Here is a 20,962-nt window from a genome sequence, read left to right as displayed (position 1 = left end):
TGCCGCCAATCTTTTGTAAGAAAGGCACAGGGCAGTAAGTCTAGGGCTTCCCGGTCTGGGGGACTTCAAGCAAGCACTTCCCCCTCCAAACCTCAGTTTCCTCGTCTGAGGAATGGAGCCCGCGCTCTCCACTTTGCACCACTGGTGGAAGGCTGAATCGCGGTAACACCCGGGAGCAGCGAGGGCACCACCTAAGCAGTCAGACGCCATTGCCATTTCTGTCGCTGTCACCGTGGCAGGCTGTGTGGCAGGCTGTGCCTCAAGACCGCCGCTGTCCAATAGAAGTTACAAGGCAAGTCACATATACAGCTTTAAATGTCCTGATACCACATAAAATATAAAACATAAAAGGAAACAGGTGGAATTAATTTGAATAATGTCTTTTATTTACCCAAACTTACCTAAAATATTATCTTTTTGACATGTAATCAATATAAAAATTGTTTTCAATATCTAAAATGCTTAATGAGCTATTTTACTTTTTTTTTTTTTTTTTTTTTTGCCTACTTAGTCCTTGAAAACTCCATTTATAGCATAACCCAATTCGGCCCAGCCCCATTTCAAGGACTCAGAGGCCACCTGTGGTCAGTGGTGACCCTCCTGGACAGCACAGGTTGGAGGGAGTTTCCCGAATGGGGAGCTGGGAACCGGCCAGAAAGTGCGGCTGGAAATTCCTGGAAGGAAAAAGCCAGAGTTTCGATAGGCGGTGGGGATACTGGGGGCAGCGATCAGGGCACACTTAGGGACCAACCTGGGTTGTTCCGCTTCATAGACGTTTCAGCGGAATGGAGCAGAGTATGAGTTGGTTCAGTAGGTAAGTTCACATGGAGTCACTGCTGTATGCCCGGTGCTGTTCGGGTGCTGGCGGTGTAGCAAAGCACCAATTACACTTACTCCTGCTACTGGGGGTCTCGGTGGAGAGGAATAGACAGAAATCAAGCAAGTGCTGAACTAGGTAAAGAAATGTAGCGATCGCGGAGAAAAGTATGGCGAAGGGGAAATGTAGGGTTTTCTAAGGACAGGGGGAGAGGAAGGATGGCGTGGGCCGCGGGGCGGGGCTGGCGATCAAGACCACGGGCGGCTTCCGGCAAGAGAGGGTGGCCCGGACGATTGGATGTGACAAGTTGAACCCTTTGAAACTGCCGTCTTAGTAGGTCGAAAATCAGCAATTTCATATGACTCAACGTAATATTCAGGGCACAGAACGGATTGAGGGTTCTTAGCTTGGGGGAATGGGTTGGGCTCTATTTCTAGAGAACAGGTCAGTGGCCCCCAAGAGCTCAGGCCTGTGATCCCCTCCACCCACCCACCCCAATCCCACAAATATCAAAACTTGACTCCGCGCCCAGAGAGGCTGAGAGAGTTTCTCGCCTCGCACAGCCCAAAGGGAGGAGGGGCTGAGCTGCTGCCTTGGAATCCCGCCGCTCAGTCTCGCTCCCCGGCAGAGTCGTGTTGATTGTCCCCTTGCGGAGCCCGGAAGCGACCCTCAGTAAACAAAGCCGTGTGTGGGCGCAGCCCCAGCTGCCCGGGGCGCGCTGTCCAGCCGGAGGGGGGCGGGAGAGGAATGTTGTGAATGAACCGAGGGCCCGCCCCGAAACTCCGCATAAGGACGGGGCCGCGGGGGGTCCTCCCACTATGATTGGCCGTCGGCGCCCCATGATTGACAGCACCGCCCTATGAGCGTTCTGATTGGGCTTCCTCGAAAGGACAAGCAGCACATCTAACGAATGAACAGCGAGAACTTGAGGACGGGTCTGGCGGTGCAGCCAATAGCGGAGGAGATCCACGGAGGCCGAGGGGGGGGCCAATGGGGACGGGCGGCGGGGGCGGGACGACGGCGGAGGATAAAGCGGCGACTGAGGCAGCTTCATTGTTGTGAAGAGTCTTAAAGGGGCCGCATCACCCGGCCGGCCCGGCGCGGGGCGGGGGTGGGTGCGGCTGGGGTCCCGGGGCGGCCGAGCGCCGAAGACGAACTGGAAGGCGGGTAGAGGACGCGGGAGCCGACGACGCAAAGCGGGCATCGGACTGACCCCTCCAACAGGCCCCGCCCCGGCCCCGGCCCGGTCGATGGACCCCCCCGCGGCCAAACGGAGCCGGGGCTGCCCCGCGGGACCCGAGGAGCGCGATGCCGGGGCCGGGGCCGTGCGCGGCCGGGGCCGGCCCGAGGCGCTGCTGGACCTCAGTGCCAAGCGAGTAGCCGAGACCTGGGCCTTCGAGCAGGTGACGAGGGGTGGGGGGAGGGACGCACCCCCAACCCCTTCTCCGACTTGCCTACTCCTCCCCTGCCCAACCCCCAGCCTCTGGACCTGCCCGCATACGAGACACCCCCAGAGATCCCCTCCAGGATCCTTAAGTCCGCCCCGAAACACCCTCTCATCCTCCCCATTTCACTCCTTCAAGCCCTGTGACCCACCCCCCATTCCTCCTGCCATCGCAGCCCTCCAGCCTACAGGACACAGGGATGTCCTCAGCGCCCTAGATCCTAGCTCAGGACACTTCCTTCTCCTCCTGCCCCGGGGTCCTCGCACAACCCTGGGTACCGTCTTTTCCCACCTCAACCTCAGCTCTCAGTTAGGACACCCCATTCAATCTTCACTCCTCTTTCCAACCCCTACAAGCCACCCCCACTTGGAGGACACCCCCATCTCATCCCCTGGAGAGTCCAGATCTCTGCTCCACACCTCCAGTAAAGAACTCCCCCATTTCTACAGACCCCAGCCCCAAGATACTCCTTTCTGTCCCCGATCTGTGCTCCAGAGCCCCTGTCCCCTGGGGAATCCCCCTCCTCCTCCAGATCCTTCCCTGGAGTCCTGCTTCCCTCCCTCAGTACTTCTGGGACCACCTCCCACCTGGGGCTGCCCAGCCCCTCCAGTGTCAGGGTACCCTCCCACATTCCCCTATTTCCCCAGTGCTCACCCTCCCTCTGTCCCCCAGCCATTCTAGTCCTTCCATAGGTCAGCAGCAAGGGCAAGGCCTGGATCATAGTACCTGTACAGGTGCACCTGGTCCTCTGTTAGTTTCTGGGGATTCTACCACGATGCCCCAGGACTGGGGCGGTTAGAGTCCCCTTTTCCAGCCTCAGAATGGGCCTCTGAAGAGTGGAGATGTGGCCGGGCTCTGAGCAAGCCCTCTGCAGTCCCATAGGCTCTGTCCTCTATCTGGCTTTGGGGGGTGTTCTTTGCTCCCTGGCCTGTCCAGAGTTAGGAAGTCTGCCGGGACTGATGAGTCTGAGCCAAGTGTGGATGGGGCAGGCTCTGATTCATGGCCTGGAAAATCCCTCCTTAGTCATCTGCCAACTGTCCCTGAGGCCTGAGCCAGTCACTGGTCCTCCCACTTCCCCCAGAAACCCAGGACTGGGAGCTCTGGGAGGTTGCTGCCCCTTTATCCTGCATGAGATACCCAGCATAATCCTGAAACCATCTCTGGTGGTTCCCATGTGCCTGCCCTGACCAGTCCTGGTGCTAGGAAAGCTCTTGCCCCTCAGAAGCTCCTGGAATCCTCTGCAGCCCTTTGGTGTTGTTGTTCTCCCTCCCACTTTGAGGAAATTGGAGCACAGAGAGGTTGAGAAACTTGCCTAAGGTCACTCAGCCAGGGAGTAGCAAGCCCAGATTGGAACATTGGTTAAACCAGCTTGATTCGATGCCCAAAGCCCACAGGGGTGGTGAGGACACCCCTCCCTTCCTGCAGGCCCTTGGAAGGAAGCTGAGAATGGAGCCTATCTTGGGACTCAGAGCTTGCCAGCTGCAAGACCGAGCAAGTGCATTCACCCCACTTCTGAGCCTCCGAATGTCCAGGCTGCAAAATGGGACGAGAACTAGTATTACTGAGATGTTGCCATGAAAATTATGGGGAATCACATACACAAAGCATTTAGCATAGTGTAGGCTGAGAATATGGAGGCCTGATCACTGTTCTTATCACTGCTGTCTCCCTTTCTCCTGCCCCTTCAAAGCCTGGGAGGGGAGACTACATTCCATCAGGACCTGGGATCTGACATGGGGTGGGGGGAGTAGCAGAAAGTTCTAGAACACTAAGTACAGGCCAGGTGTTATTGCAAGCACGATACTCAGGAGGTGGGTGCTGTTAACATCCCCACCTCACAGTTGAGAAAACAAGCTCAGAGAGGCCAAGTGACTTGCCCAGAGTCACACTGCTCATAAGTGGCAAAGCCAGGATTCAAGCTGGGTTTCTAACCCATCGCCCTTCCCGCAGGTGGAGGAGCGGTTCTCCCGGGTGCCAGAGCCGGTCCAGAAGCGCATTGTGTTCTGGTCATTCCCACGCAGTGAACGGGAGATCTGTATGTACTCGTCCCTGGGCTACCAGCCCCCGGAGGGCGAGCACGACACCCGCGTGCCCTTCACCCGCGGGCTGCACCTGCTGCAGAGTGGGGCCGTAGACCGCGTGCTGCAAGTGGGTGAGTGCTCGCCCCCACCCCTGCCAGGGAGGCCAGGGGTCCAGCACAGGCAGGGAGGGAAAGGGAGGGAGAGGGGCCTGGGCCGAGGCAATGGGACATTCCAGACCACTGGCTTTGATGCCCAGAGAGGGTTTTACAAGATATTCTGAGCTGAGGGTCAGAGATCTGCCTAGACCCCAGGTAGGGGGCTTAGACGGGGCTGGGGGGAAGGATGGTGAACCAGAAAGCAGGGCGGAGGGGAGGTCCCAGAATTTAGGCAGCAGGGACCAGCTAAGGACGGAGGACTGAGGCTATTTCCAGATCCTAGGTGGAGGACCACTATGGGGGTTGGATCCGGATTCTGAGCTAAAGGCAAAGTGGTCCTCAGACAGCTTGACTGGTGGGCGGGAGAAGAGGTGGGGACACAGGGAGGAGGGCTGATCTGGGGCATTGCCGAGGAGCCATTTGCAAACCAGAAGTGAGACCAGGTTTCAGAACTCAGGCAGAGGGACCCAGTGATGCTATGGGGCCGAGGTTTCAAGCCTGAGGTGAGAAGTAGTCTAGACCTCAGGCAGAAGGACTAGACTACTAGAAATTGGGATCAGACATTTAGGGATGGTCTTACATCTAAGGCAATGAGGCTTAGGTGGGAGCCTTGAGTAGAAGTTTAAGATCAGCTGTGAGGGATGGTCTTAGACCTCAGGCAGTGGGGTCCAGTGAGGGAGGGTAGGGGGCAGAAGTTTGGAACTAGAGGTGAAAGAAGATTCTAGACCTCAGGGAGTGGGGCTCAGAAGGGGGCAAGTAGAGGTTGAGCCCGAAAGCGAGTAAGCCCAGGAACACTTCACCTCCTAGCTAGAGGCGGGGGCTTGGCTAAGATGACCCTCCCTGAACCCTGTCAGCCTGGGGCCCCCCTTGCCTGGACATGGCCCAGCCCACCACAGGCTTGGCCATTTTCAGCCGGTATGAGGAAGCCGCCGTCTCTCTGCGTGACGCAGCCAGGGCCAGCTGGGGCCTGAGCTGCCCGACCAGTTGGATAAGCCTGGCATCTGGGCTCCCCAGGGGCCAGGGAGGGGCAGGGGGTGATGGGGTAGCCTGGCCCCCTCGGCTGCCCCATCAGCCCCTCACCCCCGAGTGTCACAGGCCTTGGACATCTTCCCAGGAAGTTACGGGGCTCCTGGAGCCCAGGCTGTATCCACAGGAACCCAAGGGCTGAGAAAACCACCTTCAGCATCATCACTATAATGTTCTTCAGAATTAGAACAGGAGCAAGCATTTATTTAGGACTTACTGTATGCCTACAGGGTTCTAAGCACTTACCAAATATTAGCTCATTGAATCCTCTTCCAAACACATGAAGAAGAGGTCACTACCCGGTCCCATTGGACAGAGAGGTTAAGTGGCTTGCGCTAGGTTACTTCGTGGGACTGGCACCTGGCTCTGGCTGTGTGCTGTGGTCGAGCACCGCTATCCGGGGGTGACCCAGCGGCGGCTGGCTTTGGTCTTAGGGTTCCATCTGAGCGGAAACATCCGGGAGCTGGGGGGCCCCGGAGAGCCCGAGCGCCTCTACCACGTCTCCATCAGCTTTGACCGCTGCAAGATCACATCGGTGAGCTGCGGCTGTGACAACCGTGACCTCTTCTACTGTGCACATGTGGTGGCTCTGTCTCTGTACCGCATTCGACATGCGCGCCAGGTGGAGCTGCGGCTGCCCATCTCTGAGACACTGTCCCAGATGAACAGAGACCAGCTGCAGAAGTTCGTGCAGTACCTCATCAGCGCCCACCACACCGAGGTGCTGCCCACCGCCCAGCGCCTGGCTGACGAGATCCTCCTGCTGGGCTCCGAGATCAACCTGGTGCATGGTAAGGGCACCCGGGGGCCCAAGGGGGGCAGCTTCCGTCTTGGAATCCTCAGGTCCCCTGGATCCTTCAGCGGGGGTAGGGAGAGCACCACGGCCTGAAGTCAAGGTCACACACCTACTAAGTGGCACATCCTGGATCTGACCTGGTCCCGGGAACGGGGAGCTTCAGCCCCAAGGTGGGGGTGCCCCAAGAGCACAGGAGCCGCCTGAGTGTGGGTGGGTGGAGGGCATGAAGGGTATGTGTGGACGTTGGTGGGTGTCGGGTGGGGGATGGGTGGGAGATAGACCTGGAGGTGTTGTGAGCTCTGGGGAGGGTTTGGAGAGAGGAGAGGCGGTGGGGGGATGGAGGGTGGGGGGATGGATGAGGGCATGGATAACTGAGGATGGCCATGGGTGGGTGATGGGATATGGGGTGACCTGCTGGTGTGGAAGAGCGGATGGGGTGAGCGGGTAGACGGTTAAGTAGGATGGTAGGTGAACGCAGAACTGCCGGGACTGACGGGACTGACGGCCGCCTCCGGGTCAAGGTCGGAGGAGCTTTGACTGGGATCAAGGTGGACTGATGGGGGTGGGCAGAGGGCGTAGAGGGAGATTGGAAACCCCAGCCTCACTTTCCCGCCCCCCCCCCACGCAGGTGCCCCAGACCCCACCGCAGGTGCAGGCATCGAGGATGCCAACTGCTGGCACCTGGACGAGGAGCAGATCCAGGAGCAGGTGAAGCAGCTGCTGTCCAACGGCGGCTACTACGGCGCCAGCCAGCAGCTGCGCTCCATGTTCTGCAAGGTGCCGCGCGGCCCAGCGGGCGGGTGGGCGGGCGGGCAGGGGGCTGAAGGCTATGGCCCCTGCGCCCCGCCCCCTCCTCACCGCCGGTCCCTGCCCTCATCCTGGCACAGGTGCGGGAGATGCTGCGGATGCGGGACTCCAACGGGGCGCGCATGCTGATCCTCATGACGGAGCAGTTCCTGCAGGACCCCCGCCTGGCCCTGTGGCGGCAGCAGGGCGCGGGCATGACCGACAAATGCCGGCAGCTGTGGGACGAGCTGGGTAAGGCCTTGCAGGGGGAGGCCCGGGGTGCACAGCAGGGCTTCGGAGCCCCAGCGGGCTCTGGCTGCCAGGTCAGGCTCACCCCGCCATTAGCGTGCGGCCCCTGAATCCCTTCCGTGTTCACTAGCACCTGTGATGCGGGAGGCACTGTACGGGCGCGGGGCTGGGCGGGAAACAAGGGACTGAACCCCTGCACTCCTGAAGCTGACACCTGTTGGGGAGACAGACAAAGAAATACAATAGATACATTAGTCCTTTTCCTCTTTTTTTTTTTTTTTTTTTTTTTAAGATTTCATTTAGGGGAGCCTGAGTGGCTCAGCTGGTTGAGCATCTGCCTTCAGCTTTGGTCATGTTCCTGGGGTCCTGGGACTGGATGTCCCACATTGGGCTCTCTGCTTAGTGAGGAGCCTGCTTCTCCCTTTGCCTGCCTCTCCCCCTGCTCATGCTCTCTCTCTCTCTCTCTCTCTCAAATAAATCTTAAAACAATAAAAAAAAAAAGATTTTATTTGAGAAAGAGATAGCAAGAGGCACAAGCAGTGGGGAGAGGGAGAAGCAGGCTCCCCACTGAGCAGGAAGCCCGACATGGGGCTTGATCCCAGGACCCCGGGGATCATGACCTGAGCCTAACGCAGACGTTTAGCTGACTGAGCCACCCAGGCGCCCGGCATTAGTCCTTTTCTGTAAGGGCCGGGAGCCAGTCACTTCGGCTTTGCAGGCCATTGGTCTCTGTCACAGCTTCTCAGTCTTGCCCATTGCCATAGAAGAACAGCCACAGACATGCCACCAGATGGGCATGGCAGCATCCCCATACAGTTTTACTTACAGACACTATTGATGGGAAGTTCATATAATTTTCACAAGTCACAAAATATTCCTCGGATGTATCTTCCTCCACCATTTAGAAATGGAAAAGTGAATCTTAGCTTGCAGGCCATTCAAAATCAGGTGGCGGGTTCACTTTTATCCACGGGCAGCAGTCTGCTGACCCCAGAGATACATGGTGGTAAGTGCTGTAGGCAAAAAAAAAGAAACAAAACAGCAAGCGGAGTCTGATGGGCTGGGTTCGAATCCTGACTTCCCACTTCCCAGCTGTGTGACGTTGAGCAACTGCTTTTACCTCTCTGTGCTGTAATGGGAAGAGATTATTGGTTGCAATCTCAGAGGCTCGAGATGAGGGCTAAGCAGAGACCAGTGCCCAGCACACAGTAGGCTACTGTTGGCATGAATGTCGAGCCTCCCTCATGCCCACATTTACCAGCTGCCCTCCGTCCCTAGGGGCCCTGTGGGTATGTGTTGTCCTAAGCCCCCACTGCAAACCAGAGGAGCGGGTGAGCTGGCTCCAGCTGCTTGGCAAGTGGGACAAACTGGACGTGTGCCCGCTAGAAGAGGGCAACTACTCCTTCGACGGGCCCAGCCTGCAGCCCAGCGTGGCCCTCAGCCCAGGTAGGAGAGGGGCCCCCAGCCCTTGTCTGTTCTCCCCACCAGGACGGAGTGAGGGCCCAGGCAGGGGTGGCGGGCAGCCAGAGGCGCATGAAGTGAAATGCTTAAGATGCTGGTAGTTCTGGGCTGGTCTCCCGACTTGGCCTCCTCCTGGCCAGGGAGGTCAGGGGCAGGGGTGACCGAGCGAAAAGGAAAAAGATACTGAGAAGAGAGAGGCAGAGATGGAGGGAGGAGGGAGGGATGGGGTGGGGGGAGGAACAGAGGAATGGAGTCTGGGGAGGGGCAGGGTGGCCGGACATGGACAGTCAACCTCCATAGTCCATTGGCATGAAGGGATTTATTAGTTTCCCCGGCACACGCACGCACACACACACATATAACACACACACATTCAAAGGGCTGTTTAAAGGATTTGGGGAGGGGCTCCTGGGTGGCTCAGTCGGTTAGGCATTTGCCTTCAGCTTGGGTCATGATTCCGGGATCCTGAGATGGATCCCCGTGTCAGACTCCCTGCTCCGTGGGGAACCTGCTTCTCCCTCTTCCTCTGCCTGCTGCTCCCCCTGCTTGTGCTCTCCCTCCCTCTCTCTGTCAAATAGGTGAATGAAATCTAAAAAATTAATTAATTAATTAAAAAAATAAAGGATTTGGGGAGATGACACACCCCCCATCTCTGTGCCCAGAATCTAGTACCAAGCTGGCCTCAGCCCGAATGCCAGGGCCCCCTTACCAGGCCATGTGGGTGCCCCTCCTGCAGGTCCAGAGGAGGAGGAGGAAGACGAGGAGGTGGTGGCCACAGGTTCCCGCCACACGGTCTTTGGCCGCGCCCTCCAGGCCGGGTCACTGCACTGGAGTGACGCCCACCTGCAGAGGATCCTGGCCAGCGACTCCTACAGCCCCAGCCTCACAGGCACCATGGGCAGTGAAAAGCCAACCTTTGACCCCCAGGGCCGCCCACTGTGGCTGGGCGAGCCCTTCCCCACGGCCTGTGCCCGAGTGGACACCCTGCGTGCCCACGGATACCCCCGCCAGGCCCTGCGGCTGGCAGGTGCCATCATCAACACGCTCCGGCTGCAGCGGCGGCATCAACTGGAGAGCTATAAACAGCAGAAAAAAGGTGGGTGCCATGACCGCTCTACTCCCCCAGGGCCATAGACACAGACGCCGACTGCTGGGTGCCATGGCACCCCTAACGTCTGTGGGTTCCGCTCGGGGTCCCACCACCTGGGAAAGCCAGGCCACCTGGAGGAATCTTGAGCAAAAAGAATTTAATACAGGAGATTGAGGGCTCATAAAAGTACCGCAAGGGCTGTGGGATTGAAAGTCAGGGATGCCCTTGCTCCAGAACCTGAACTTCAGAGGCACACGGATTGCTGCAAACTGCGGACCGTGAGTTCAGCAGCCTGCAGCCCCCGCTGGAGGCCGTTCCCAAGAGAGCACTCAGAACCTGCTAGCAAAGCCTCCCGTCTCCGCCCTGTGGACTGCTGCACACCTGTTCCTGCTCATGGAGGCTACAGGATAATCAGGGCTTCCTCCTGTCATTGCCTCTGCCTCACCCAAAGGAGCCTGGGACTTGTAGTTTCTAAGCTTCCAGCCTCTGTGCTATGGAGCCGGTGCCGGTTACAAGTCTTTCAGGAACGGGGACCCAGTGTGGCCAGATCTTCCAATTTTTCAGGACAGGCCAGAAATCTGCATTATGTGATGTGCAGTTTACTGATTTTTAAACATGGGAAACAAATTCAAATTTGCATTGGGGGGAAAAGAGAAGCCACGCTGTATGGGCTAAAAAAAAGAACATGTTTGTTGATGAGGAATGGGGAGGCAGGAGAGAGGCCACCAGTTTTGTTGTCTGGGTGGTAGGTCTGTTTGAACCCCAGGTGTCATGGAACTCTGGGGGAACTGTGACCCCAGAAGGGTCCTGCCCCAGCCTAGAGGCACAGGGAAAGCCTCACAGAGCAGGTGAGAGCTATGCTGAGATCTTACAGATGTATAGGAGTTTCCCAGGAGAAGGGGAGGGAGGAACAGTGTTCCAGGTAGAAGGAACAGCAGGGGCAGGAGCCCAGAGCCAGTAGAGAGCTAGGCTCATGGGAGGAGATTAGAGAATGGAGCTTTCAGATGGGGCAGACGGCCACATGGGGGCCTGAAAGCCAGCTAGGCTCAAGAGAGGTGGGAGCTAGGAGAAAGACGGTGGATGTTTTTGAAAGCGCCCAGTTTCACCCATGTGTCCCTGCCAGGCTGGGGTCTGGCTGTGGGACAGGAGGCCAAGGCTGTGGAGGTGAGGGCTGCTACAGAGCTCACGGGCAGACAGGATGGCTCACGGTTGGCCAGGTAGTGGGCGGGCACTGAGAGGCTGGGCTGGGGGTTCAAGGAGAGAAGCCCCCCTACCTAGGCTTGTGGAGGGTAGGCATTGAGCCCCTCGTACTGCCTGCAGAGCTGCTGCAGAAAGGTAACACCTGCATCACCAACACGGAAGGATGGGTGGGCCACCCACTGGACCCCATCGGCTGCCTCTGCAGGGCGCTCCTGGAAGCCTGCCGCCTGGAGGAGGAGACCCTTGCCCTTTACCCAGGTACCCACACTGGGGCCCCTGGGAAGAAATGAGACATTTCCCCTTCCCCCTCCCCAGCCCAGTACCCCAAGAAAGTGGGGCCACACTCTTATCCTTGGTCAGGTCTCTACACTTGGCCACATGCCCTGGCCAGTGCCAGGAGCCAACAGACTTCGCTTCTCCTGAAAGCGAGGCCACCGCAGACCCACCTATCTGCTGGTAGAAGGTGTCTGGTCAGTGCTGGGATCTGCTGGGTCCCCCCACATAAGCCCAACCCCCCCCAGTCTCCATGTTTGAGTTGAAGAGCCCCTGGGGTCCCCAGAAGGGGGGCACCCCCCTCCAGCAGCCCTGGTACCCATTTCCCACAGACTCGGGCCCCGAGAAGCGGAAGGCGGCCTACCAGCATGTGCCGGTGCCCGGGAGCCCCGGGGAGTCTTACTTGGCGTTGGCCCTTGAGGTGGCACTGCTGGGCCTGGGGCAGCAGCGGGCCCTGCCGGAGGGACTGTACGCCCAAGACAAGGTGGTGCGCAGCGAGGAGCAGCTGCTGGCCCTGCTGGAGGAGGTGGAGCTGGACGAGCGCCTGGTGCAGGTGCTGCGCAAGCAGGCGGGGCTGCTGCTGGAAGGTGAGGCCCCGCCCCCAGACAGGGAAGGGAGGGGAGGGGCCCTGTCCCCTGTTCTCCAGTGGCCCCGCGGCTGCTGGATCAGGAGGCCCTCACAGTTCGCTGCTACCTTGGCGGTACCTAAAAGGTGAGCCCTTAGCTCCGCTCCCTGGAAAGTGCTGGCGTGGGGAGGAGGTCCCGCCCCTTGCTCCCGCCACTGGCGTCAAGGGGCCTGGTCCTTGTGAGGCCCCACCCCTGGAGCAGGTGTAGCCCCACCTCCACCTTCCGGCCCCGCCTTGTTTCTGCGTCCTGCCCCCAACCACGGGGTTCCCGGGTCTCCTCTTCAGGTTTTGCCCCGCTCTTCTGTCCCAGTCCTGCACTACCTCCCGCACGCCGCCAACCCCTAGCCCCAGTGGCTCTCTCCCGGGCAAGCCCCTCCCCTCCTCAGAGCCTGGGAGGTGAGGAGACCTGGGGATGGGGTGGAGATGAGCCCTTGCTAGGTGTCTGAGCTCAGGATGCCCCTGCAGGGGGTCCCTTCAGCGGCTTCGGAGAGGTGCTGTTCCGGGAGAGCGTGCCCATGCACACCTGTGCCCGCTACCTGTTCACGGCGCTGCTGCCCCACGACCCCGACCTGGCCTACCGCCTCGCGCTGAGGGCCATGAGGTGAGAACGGGCTGCTGGGGACTCAGCCCAGGACACTGGGCAGGATTGGAGGGTCGCCCTCAGAGCCCCCATCCTCCCGCCAGAAACTCACAAGCTCGTTAATTCCGTCTCCCTCAGGCTGGCGTCCCCGTTTGGCCTGTGCTTTTTTTTTTTTTTTCTTTTGTATTAAGTATACATGTGTATTTTTATTTAAAATTTGAGAGAGACCCACAAGGAATTCAGAATTCTTCTCCAAACATTGCCCCCACTTACCAAATCTCTCTGGAGACAAGCCGTGTCACCACTTTCTTCTTATCTATCCCACAAGAATCAAGATTTCTGCAAACCCATAATCTGGAAATTGAAGGCTGGTCTTCCTTTTACATCCATGATGCGTCCCATGTCTGTTCCTTGCTCCTTATTTTCACTGAACTTGGCATCTTAAAGGTTTGGTAAGGACTGCTGTAAGGATGTATCATAAAAGAATTGATTTAGAGTAGATAGACAGTTGACATATTTCCCAAAAAATGTTGCTGGGAATAACTTTATCATTTCTCACGTGTACCAACTGACCACAGAAGCAGAATTTTTAAAGGCCCTCTGGGTAGCATACTATGCCCAGCAAATAAGGTGAATTCTGTCCCCGTCTCTGATCCCATCATCTAGAGATGCTTATTAGCAATTTAGCGTGCATCTTTCCAGAATATTTGGAAAAAGTAATCTGTGAAGAGCGGTGATTTCTAAGCCAGGAAATAGCACGTGACAGCCCCTGGGCCAGATGTGGCCTGCCACGTGTTAAACCCATGAGATCAGAATGGTTTTCACATTTTTAAGTGTTTGAAAATAAAAAGAATATTCTGTGACAGGTGGAAAGTAATATGAAACTCAGGTTTCAGTGTTGAGCAATAAAGTTTTATTGGCACACAACCACACTCATTCATTTAGGTATTGTCTGGGGCTACTTTAGTGTGGCGATGGCAGAGTTGAATGGTTGTGACAGGGGCCAAATGGCCCCCCATAGTGCCAAAAATACTGAGTGAACCTGTGCAAAAACAAAACAACAACAACAAAAAAATGGTGCTGATCCCTGGTCCAAATCCATGACTCACATTACCTCATGTAATATTTTTTTTCCCCTAAGATTTTATTTATTTATTTATTTGAGTGAGAGAAACCAAGAGAGAGAGAGAGAGAGAGAGACCATGAGCAGGGCAGAGGCAGAGGGAGAAGCAGACTCCCCACTGAGCAGAGAGCCTGACTTGGGATTCAATCCCAGGACCCTGGGATCATGACCTGAGCTGAAGGCAGATGCTTAACCGACTGAGCCACCCAGGTGCCCCTGAAGAACTTTCTAAATACAAAATACATGCATAGAGAGTGGGCCGTCTAGCAATATACCCCTAGTGGGCGTGTAGTCATTCCAAAAACATTTGCTGTCCATCCACCCGCTGTGTACTGGGCATTGTTCTGGCTGCTAGAGATGCAGCAGTGAAGGGAATCATCAGAAATGCCTGCCCTCATGGAGCAGATGTTTCAGTGAGGAAGATAGAATAATAACGTTATTTTAAATAAATATTAAATTAATTAATAGGTAAACTATGTTGTATGTCAGGTGGTGACCTACAGCAAAGAAGGCCTGGGAGAAGTTGGGAGTGGGAATTTCACATGTAGGGGTCTCAAGGAAGAATCCACTGAAAAATATTTGAGTAGAGACTTGAGGGAGGTAAGGAGTGCCACGGTAGCTCAGTTTGTTAAGTGTCTGCCTTCAGCTCAGGTCATGATCCCAGGGTCCTGGGATAGAGTCTCGAATCAGGCGCCTTGCTTGGCAGGAAGTCTGCTTCTCCCACTGTTGGCCACTCCCCCTGCTTGGGCACACACATACACCCCCGCCTGCCCTGACAAATAAATAAGTAAAATCTTTTTAAAAAAAGAGAGAGAGAGAAATAAATAAAATCTTAAAAAAAGAGAGAGAGAGACTTGAAGAGGGTGAGGGAGAAGCTGCAAGGATGTCTGGGGAAGAGTGTTCCTGACAGAGGGAACGGCATAGGCAAAGGTCCTGAGGTAGGACTGTGCTTGGTTGTATTTGAGGGGTAGTGAGGGGAACAGTGGCTGGAGCAGAGTAAGAAAGGGAAGGGGGGTGACCGAAGGACTACCGGAGGGCTGCATCAGGACATGGTCTCACATTTTTGTCAGCTCTTGGTGCATGACTAGAGCATTGTTTATTTAATCAACCCCAAGTGATGCGCACCAGCAGTACTCCAGTGAACATCTAGCACCCACGTCCTCCATCATCCCACGTGCCTGTGGCTTTGCTGGCCCAAGCAGGGAGGCTCTAGTAGAGGCAGGAGGCCCTAGCCGCCTTTCACTGTGGGCTTGCTTCTCCCTCTCTGCCCCCACCAGGCTGCCTGTGCTGGAGACAGCATTTCCTGCCGGAGAACCGCACCCCAGCCCGCTGGACTCCATCATGAGCAACCGCTTCCCCCGCTGGTTCATCCTCGGTCACCTGGAAACGCGCCAGTGCGAGCTGGCCTCTGCCATGCTGACAGCCGCCAAGGGTGAGGACGGAGGCTGCCCCCTGTCCCCCTGCCATCCTCCTCTGCCTCCTCTTTCCTCCTTTCCCTCATCCCTTCCCTCTATTTTTTATCCTTTCATCAAATTCCCCGTTTTCCTTGAGCACTTTCTAGACGGACCAGGCACTGTCCCAGGTGCTGAGGCGTGAACAATCCTGTTCCAGCGCCTTCGGTATTCCATTGTGGGGGGAGGACAGACAGACCTTAAGCAAGGTCAAACACTGAGTGACGTCACACAATGAGCAAGAACGGAACCAGGGCCGTGGCGGGTGGGGAAAGCAGGCCAGTGCTTAAGCCGAGAGAGTGGAGCTCTTGCCTGCATCTGGTGTCCTTGTCACCTTGAGCCGCCATAACAACACTGCCAACCAGGTGGCTTCAGCAACAACTCCGGGGGCTGGGAGTCCAAGGTCAGGGTGCCGCATCGTGGGTTCCCAGGGAGGACTCTGTTCCTGGCTTGCACATGGGCCACCCTCCTGCCTGTGTCTTCACACGGCAGAGAAAGAGAGCACTCCCGATTTCTTCCTCTTCTCAGGAGGACACTCATGCCTTTATGCTGGGGATGTGGGCTTCCCCAGGAATCTGGGGAGGGCTGTGTCCAGGCTGAGGCATCATACCAGGCAGAGGGAACAGCCAGTTCAAAGGCCCTGAGGCTGGACCATGCCTAGTATGTTTGAGCAACAGAGGAAGCCCGTGTGGCTGGAGCAAAGTGACGGAACTGTAGCTTCTGGGCCATCCATAATAGCAATAAAAGCTCACAGTTGTACAGCTCTTGTCCCGTAAAAACCTTTCAGGTACGGGCTCACCGTGGCCCTGGGAGGCAGGTACCATTGCATTAGTATAACCCATTTTACAGATGGGGCGGCCGAGGCACAGAGAAGTCAAGTGGCTTGCTGGGCGTCACATAGCTAGTGAATGGCGAGGCGGGGATTGAACCCTGGTGTTCTGGGTCCAGAATCACTGCCCTTGACCATTATGGGTCCCTGGCTGGCTTGCTCCTGCTGGGTGGTGGGGAGAGGAGAGAAGAGAGGGAGTGCCGAGAGTGGTCTGGATCTTCCCAGAGCCATTGCCAGCTGCCTCTGCCTCCTCACACGGGTGCACCTGGGCGAACAGGTGGGCGGGGCTGGTGTCCCATGGGCCAACCCTGCCCCCTTCCCTCCCTCCACCCCAGGAGACCCCAAGTGGCTGCATGCCGTACTGGGCTCCATCCAGCAGAACATCCACTCGCCGGCCCTGCTCTTCAAGCTGGCGCAGGACGCCTGCAAAACGGCCACCCCGGCCAGTGCGCCTCCCGACACCACGCTGCTGGGCATTGCGCTGGAACTGGGCCTGCAGGTGAGGGTCAGCGGGGGCGTGCTGCCTGAGGACAGGCCTGAACAGGTCCCAAGAATGAGGGACGGGGGTCACCAGTGGGGGACTCCCCGGGCAGAGTCGGAAGAGGAGCAGCCCCTCTCCGGGGGGTGGCTGCCCCGGGAGGAGGAGGACGCCTGCCCGTGAGTGGGTGGACCGCAAGAAGAAGCTGGGCCTAGGGTGCTGGCCTTGGTATGGGGCCTGGGGCTGCTGTGCCCACTGTTAGGGACCATGGTGGGGGCTGGGCCTGTGGGGGACCAGCCTAGAAGGAAAGGTTGCTGCTGAGGGGGTGGGGCCTGGGGAGGGTCCTGAAGGCAGATGAGGTCTGTGGTTGAAAGTCCTTGAGGCAGGACCTGCGAGCTGGGGCCATGCCCAGGGGCCGGGCAAGGGCCGTCCTGCTGGGGCAAGTCAGAGGCCGGCATGGGTGCTGCTTGTAGGTGAGGAGTCACCTGCAGGGTGTGGGACCCGGAGGGGCGGGGCCTCAGACTGTGGCCAAGGTAAAGTAAGAATGGAGAACAGTTTGGGGCAGGCTTGCAGGATGGGGTGGGGGTGGGGATACTTTCCCAGGGAGAACTGGCCAGCAGCGGGCCTGCAGAAGACAGAATTAATCCCCAACAATCTCCTGTGGGGGAGTGGAACTATTGGAGGGGGCATGGGGAGGTGACACGAGGGAGGGGACCCACTCCTTAGGAGTTTCCAGAAGGCAGAGTCCACCAGATAGGACCTAGAGGGAGGCAAACAAGGAGGGTGCTTACTGGGGGTAGAAACCGAAGAAGGTAGGGGCCTGTAGGGCAAATGCTTTGTTGGGGGCCACAGAGGGGAATCTGCTGACATGAAGCAGGGAACTTTCCAGAGAGAAGGGACAGGTTGGACTGCTGTCTGGGGTAGGCGCCACGGGGCCTCAGGGTAGCCCCGGCAATGACAGCAGTAACAGTAACGGCTGGCAGGGGCTGAGCGCTTTCAAGCCACAGATATTGTGCAAGATCTTTTTTTTTTTTTAATACAACTTTATTATTTATTTATTTATTTATTTTTAAAAGATGTGCTTCTTAGAGAAAGCGAGCACGAGCGGGAGGGGCAGAGGGAGAAGGAGAGGGAGAAACAGATGCCCCGCTGAGCAGGGAGCCCAACGCGGGGCTCGATCCCAAGACTCTGAGACCATTACCTGAATTGAAGGCCACCACTCAACCAACTGAGCCACCCAGGCGCCCCTGTGCAAAATCTTTACCTGAAAATTAGCACTGAATTCCCTGAAGAGCGCCCTGCCCAAGGTAGAGGTTTTGCATGCCCATTTTACAGAAGAGGAAACTGAAGGCCCAGGAGGTGAGGTCGCTTGCCCAGATCACGTGGCTCACCGCCGAGTCAGCCCCCTCAGGATCTCTGATCCCCTCCGTAGGCCAACGCGAGGTTTGGGGTGATCCCCTTCTCTCTCCCCTCCTGTGCTGCAGGTGATGCGGATGACCTTGAACACCATGACCTGGCGGCGCCGGGAGATGGTGCGGTGGCTGGTCAGCTGTGCCACAGAGATCGGTGAGTTCCCAAGCAAACCTGCCGCCTGTATCCCTGTGGAGGGAGAAGCAGAGCCTTTTCCCTGGCCCCAGCCCCTGCCCAGGGCTGCGCTGCTGGGCAGGCGGTCTGGGGTTGGAGCTAGACAAAGGCCTGGGAGCTGGCCAAGCTGAAGCGGCTTGGAGAAGGGACAGGAGCCTGGAAGCATAGCCCCACATGTGCTCTGCCTGCCCAGTCTGGCTGCCCCCTGCTTCTTTAGAAAGGTAGTTTCCTGCTTCCTTCGGAAGGGCAGTTTCTGTCAAGCTCCGGGGCAGAACCAGAGGGATCGTGTCTTCAGCTCTGGCTGGTGGGGATGGCGGCGGGGGGGGGGGGGGGGGGGGGAACCCGTGCGCGTGGGGGAGCGGTCCCTGTCCTTCCCGGCCAGCTTTGCCCTCTTGCATCCCCCAGGCCCACAAGCCCTGATGAATATCATGCAGAACTGGTATTCCTTATTCACACCGGTGGAGGCTGCCACCATCGTGGCGGTGACGGGCACCACGCACGCCACGCTGTCGCGGCTGCAGCTGGACGCACCCCGGAGGGAGGAGCTGTGGGCCTGTGCGCGCACCCTGGCCCTGCAGTGCGCCATGAAGGACCCGCAGAACTGCGCGCTGCCGGCGCTCACGCTGTGCGAGAAGAACCACGCGGCCTTTGAGGCCGCCTACCAGATTGTGCTGGACGCCGCGGCTGGCGGCCTGGGCCACGCCCACCTCTTCACCGTGGCCCGCTACATGGAGCACCGCGGCCTGCCCCTGCGGGCCTACAAGCTGGCCACGCTGGCCCTAGCGCAGCTCAGCATCGCCTTCAACCAGGACAGCCACCCCGCCGTCAATGATGTGCTCTGGGCCTGCTCGCTTAGCCACTCTCTGGGCCGGCACGAGCTCTCCGCCATCGTCCCCCTCATCATCCGCAGCATCCACTGCGCCCCCATGCTCTCCGACATCCTGCGCCGCTGGACCCTCTCGGCACCCGGCTTGGGGCCGCTGGGGGCCCGCCGAGCCGCCAAGCCGCTGGGCGCCGACCGGGCGCCGCTCTGCCAGCTCCTGGATGCCGCAGTGGCCGCCTACATCGCCACCAGCCACTCCCGCCTCACGCACATCAGCCCGCGGCACTACGGCGACTTCATCGAGTTCCTGGGCCAGGCCCGTGAGACCTTCCTGCTGGCGCCTGACGGGCACCTGCAGTTCGCCCAATTCTTGGAGAACCTCAAACAGACCTACAAGGGCAAGAAGAAGCTCATGCTCTTGGTGCGGGAGCGCTTTGGCTGAGGGGCAGCGGGCAGCGGTGGGGACCCCCTTGGCCCCTGCTTCTGTCGCACCGGCTCTCTATCAGGGGCCTCAGCACTGGAGGCCCATGTGGCGTTTCAGTATTAAGTCAGGGAAGGAGCCTGGCTGGAGCTAGGTGGTCTTGCCTGCCATCCCCCCAGGCCCTGCTGGAGGGAGGACATGGTGGGGGGTGGGGGGAGGTAACGTCCTGCCACGTGTGTGCCTAGGAGTCTTCAAGTGAGTGTTCCAGACGCAAGGATCAGAAGCCATACCACCACCCAGAGGCCTGGAAGGGGGTGTGTGCTTGGGCAGCTGGTTTGACCCCACCTTGGGCACCCCAAAAGCAATAGGCAAGCTCTCCCTCCCCAAACTTGCAGGTCTGGCTTGGACTGGGGTGGGGTTGGGGACTGCAAGGCAGGACTTTCCAGAAACTGGCTCTTAAAGTCAATGTAGCAGACCCTCCCCACACTCCACTCTGGGTGCCCAGGGGACTTGTGTTAGGGTGTCTAAATCTCCTTTTATACCTTCCCCTCACTGCCTCAGGGGCCCCATTCCGCAGCCCTATGCCCTCGCCAGGCTGCCCAGCTGGGACCGATGGCTCATCCCCACTGAAGGATTTAAAGAGGCCTTGGGCCTCAGCCACATACCTCACCCCCCCGTCCAGCCAGGACTCCCATTCCCGAGGATGCCAGGGTCCCAGGTTGGGCTTGAGGGGTCACTACCGTTCCTCCCCCTACCTGCTAGTCACTGGACATACAACTCAGGAACTGAGCCAGGCTCACGCTGTCCTCCAAACCTGGTGTTGGAGGGAGACAAGCCCAGGAGAGCCAGGGACCCCCCCACCCCCACTCCCCAGATCTGGAAAGGAGAGAGGTTGGCATCTTGGCATTTTCTGGCTCTGGCTCTGCCTTTCTCCTCCTCCATGTCCCTGCTCTACCCCTTCATCTTACTCTCCCTTTCCATATTTCCCTCTATTTCGCCTTTCTGTTTGCGGCTCTGAATCTCTGCTGCTGTCTCTCTTGGGTCTCCCTTGCCCCACCTTGGCCCAGGGAGGAGGAGGGAGAGTGTCCCACCCCAATCACCCCCCTCTGTCTTCTCCTCTTGTAATTAAGGACAAAATCATGTCATTTTGTAACTTTTTTCTATTTATTGAACCGTATATTGTATTTCCTTTTTCTTTTCTTTTTTTTTTTTTTAAATACTGAACACTGCTTTTGAGACGGAGGGGTGTCCCCTCCCCGCCCCCGACCCCAGGCCAGGGCTCCCTGATCCCTCCACAGGAAATCTCCAGCCTTGCTTGCTCGGGGCACAACTTCAAGCGAGGGGTGGAAGGAGGGCAGACTGTTGGTTTCACCGAGGGGCTGGAATGTAGATACTAACAGGGCGAACCCCCAAGAGGAGTGCTTTATACTGGTCACCTGTGACAACGCCTGTCCCAACGGCCCTATGAGTCGGAAGGAATATCCTTCCATTTTACAGACGAGAAAACGGGGGTTCCAAAGTTTTAGGAAAGGGTACCCATTTTAGGAAGAGGCATAGCTTGATTCGGTACTATGCTGGCTGCCACTGACCCTGGCCACCTCAGGCTTCACGGCCCTTGCAGTGCTGGGAATGGCCACTAGAGGGTGCCCTGGCTCCAGACACCGCTACTGGGGTTACTTGTCTCCCAAGCTGCTGAGCACGGGGGCCGTGTCAGGTGCTGGGTGCACCT

The 20,962-nt window shown here is 57.9% G+C and overlaps 1 protein-coding gene across 1 annotated transcript; it reads left to right on the top strand.

The window, feature by feature from the left end:
• Nucleotides 1–2,067: 2,067 nt before the first annotated feature.
• Nucleotides 2,068–20,410, top strand: ZSWIM4 (zinc finger SWIM-type containing 4; the record flags this gene model as incomplete). The annotated part of the gene is made up of 13 exons (XM_080796346.1): nt 2,068–2,220; nt 4,213–4,414; nt 5,899–6,255; nt 6,889–7,037; nt 7,148–7,298; nt 8,574–8,741; nt 11,167–11,304; nt 11,652–11,906; nt 12,410–12,545; nt 14,925–15,079; nt 16,263–16,426; nt 17,890–17,971; nt 18,395–20,410. The coding sequence occupies 13 exons, from the start codon at nt 2,068–2,070 to the stop codon at nt 19,252–19,254; spliced, it is 2,970 nt and encodes a 989-aa protein (XP_080652472.1). The 3' UTR covers nt 19,255–20,410.
• Nucleotides 20,411–20,962: the final 552 nt, after the last annotated feature.

The sequence above is a fragment of the Martes martes genome (assembly GCF_963455335.1).
Source record: "Martes martes genome assembly, chromosome: 1".
Classification (NCBI taxonomy): Eukaryota; Metazoa; Chordata; class Mammalia; order Carnivora; family Mustelidae; genus Martes; species Martes martes.
The sequence above is the reverse complement of the archived record's forward strand: the minus strand, read 5'-3'. Positions and strand labels throughout refer to the sequence as shown.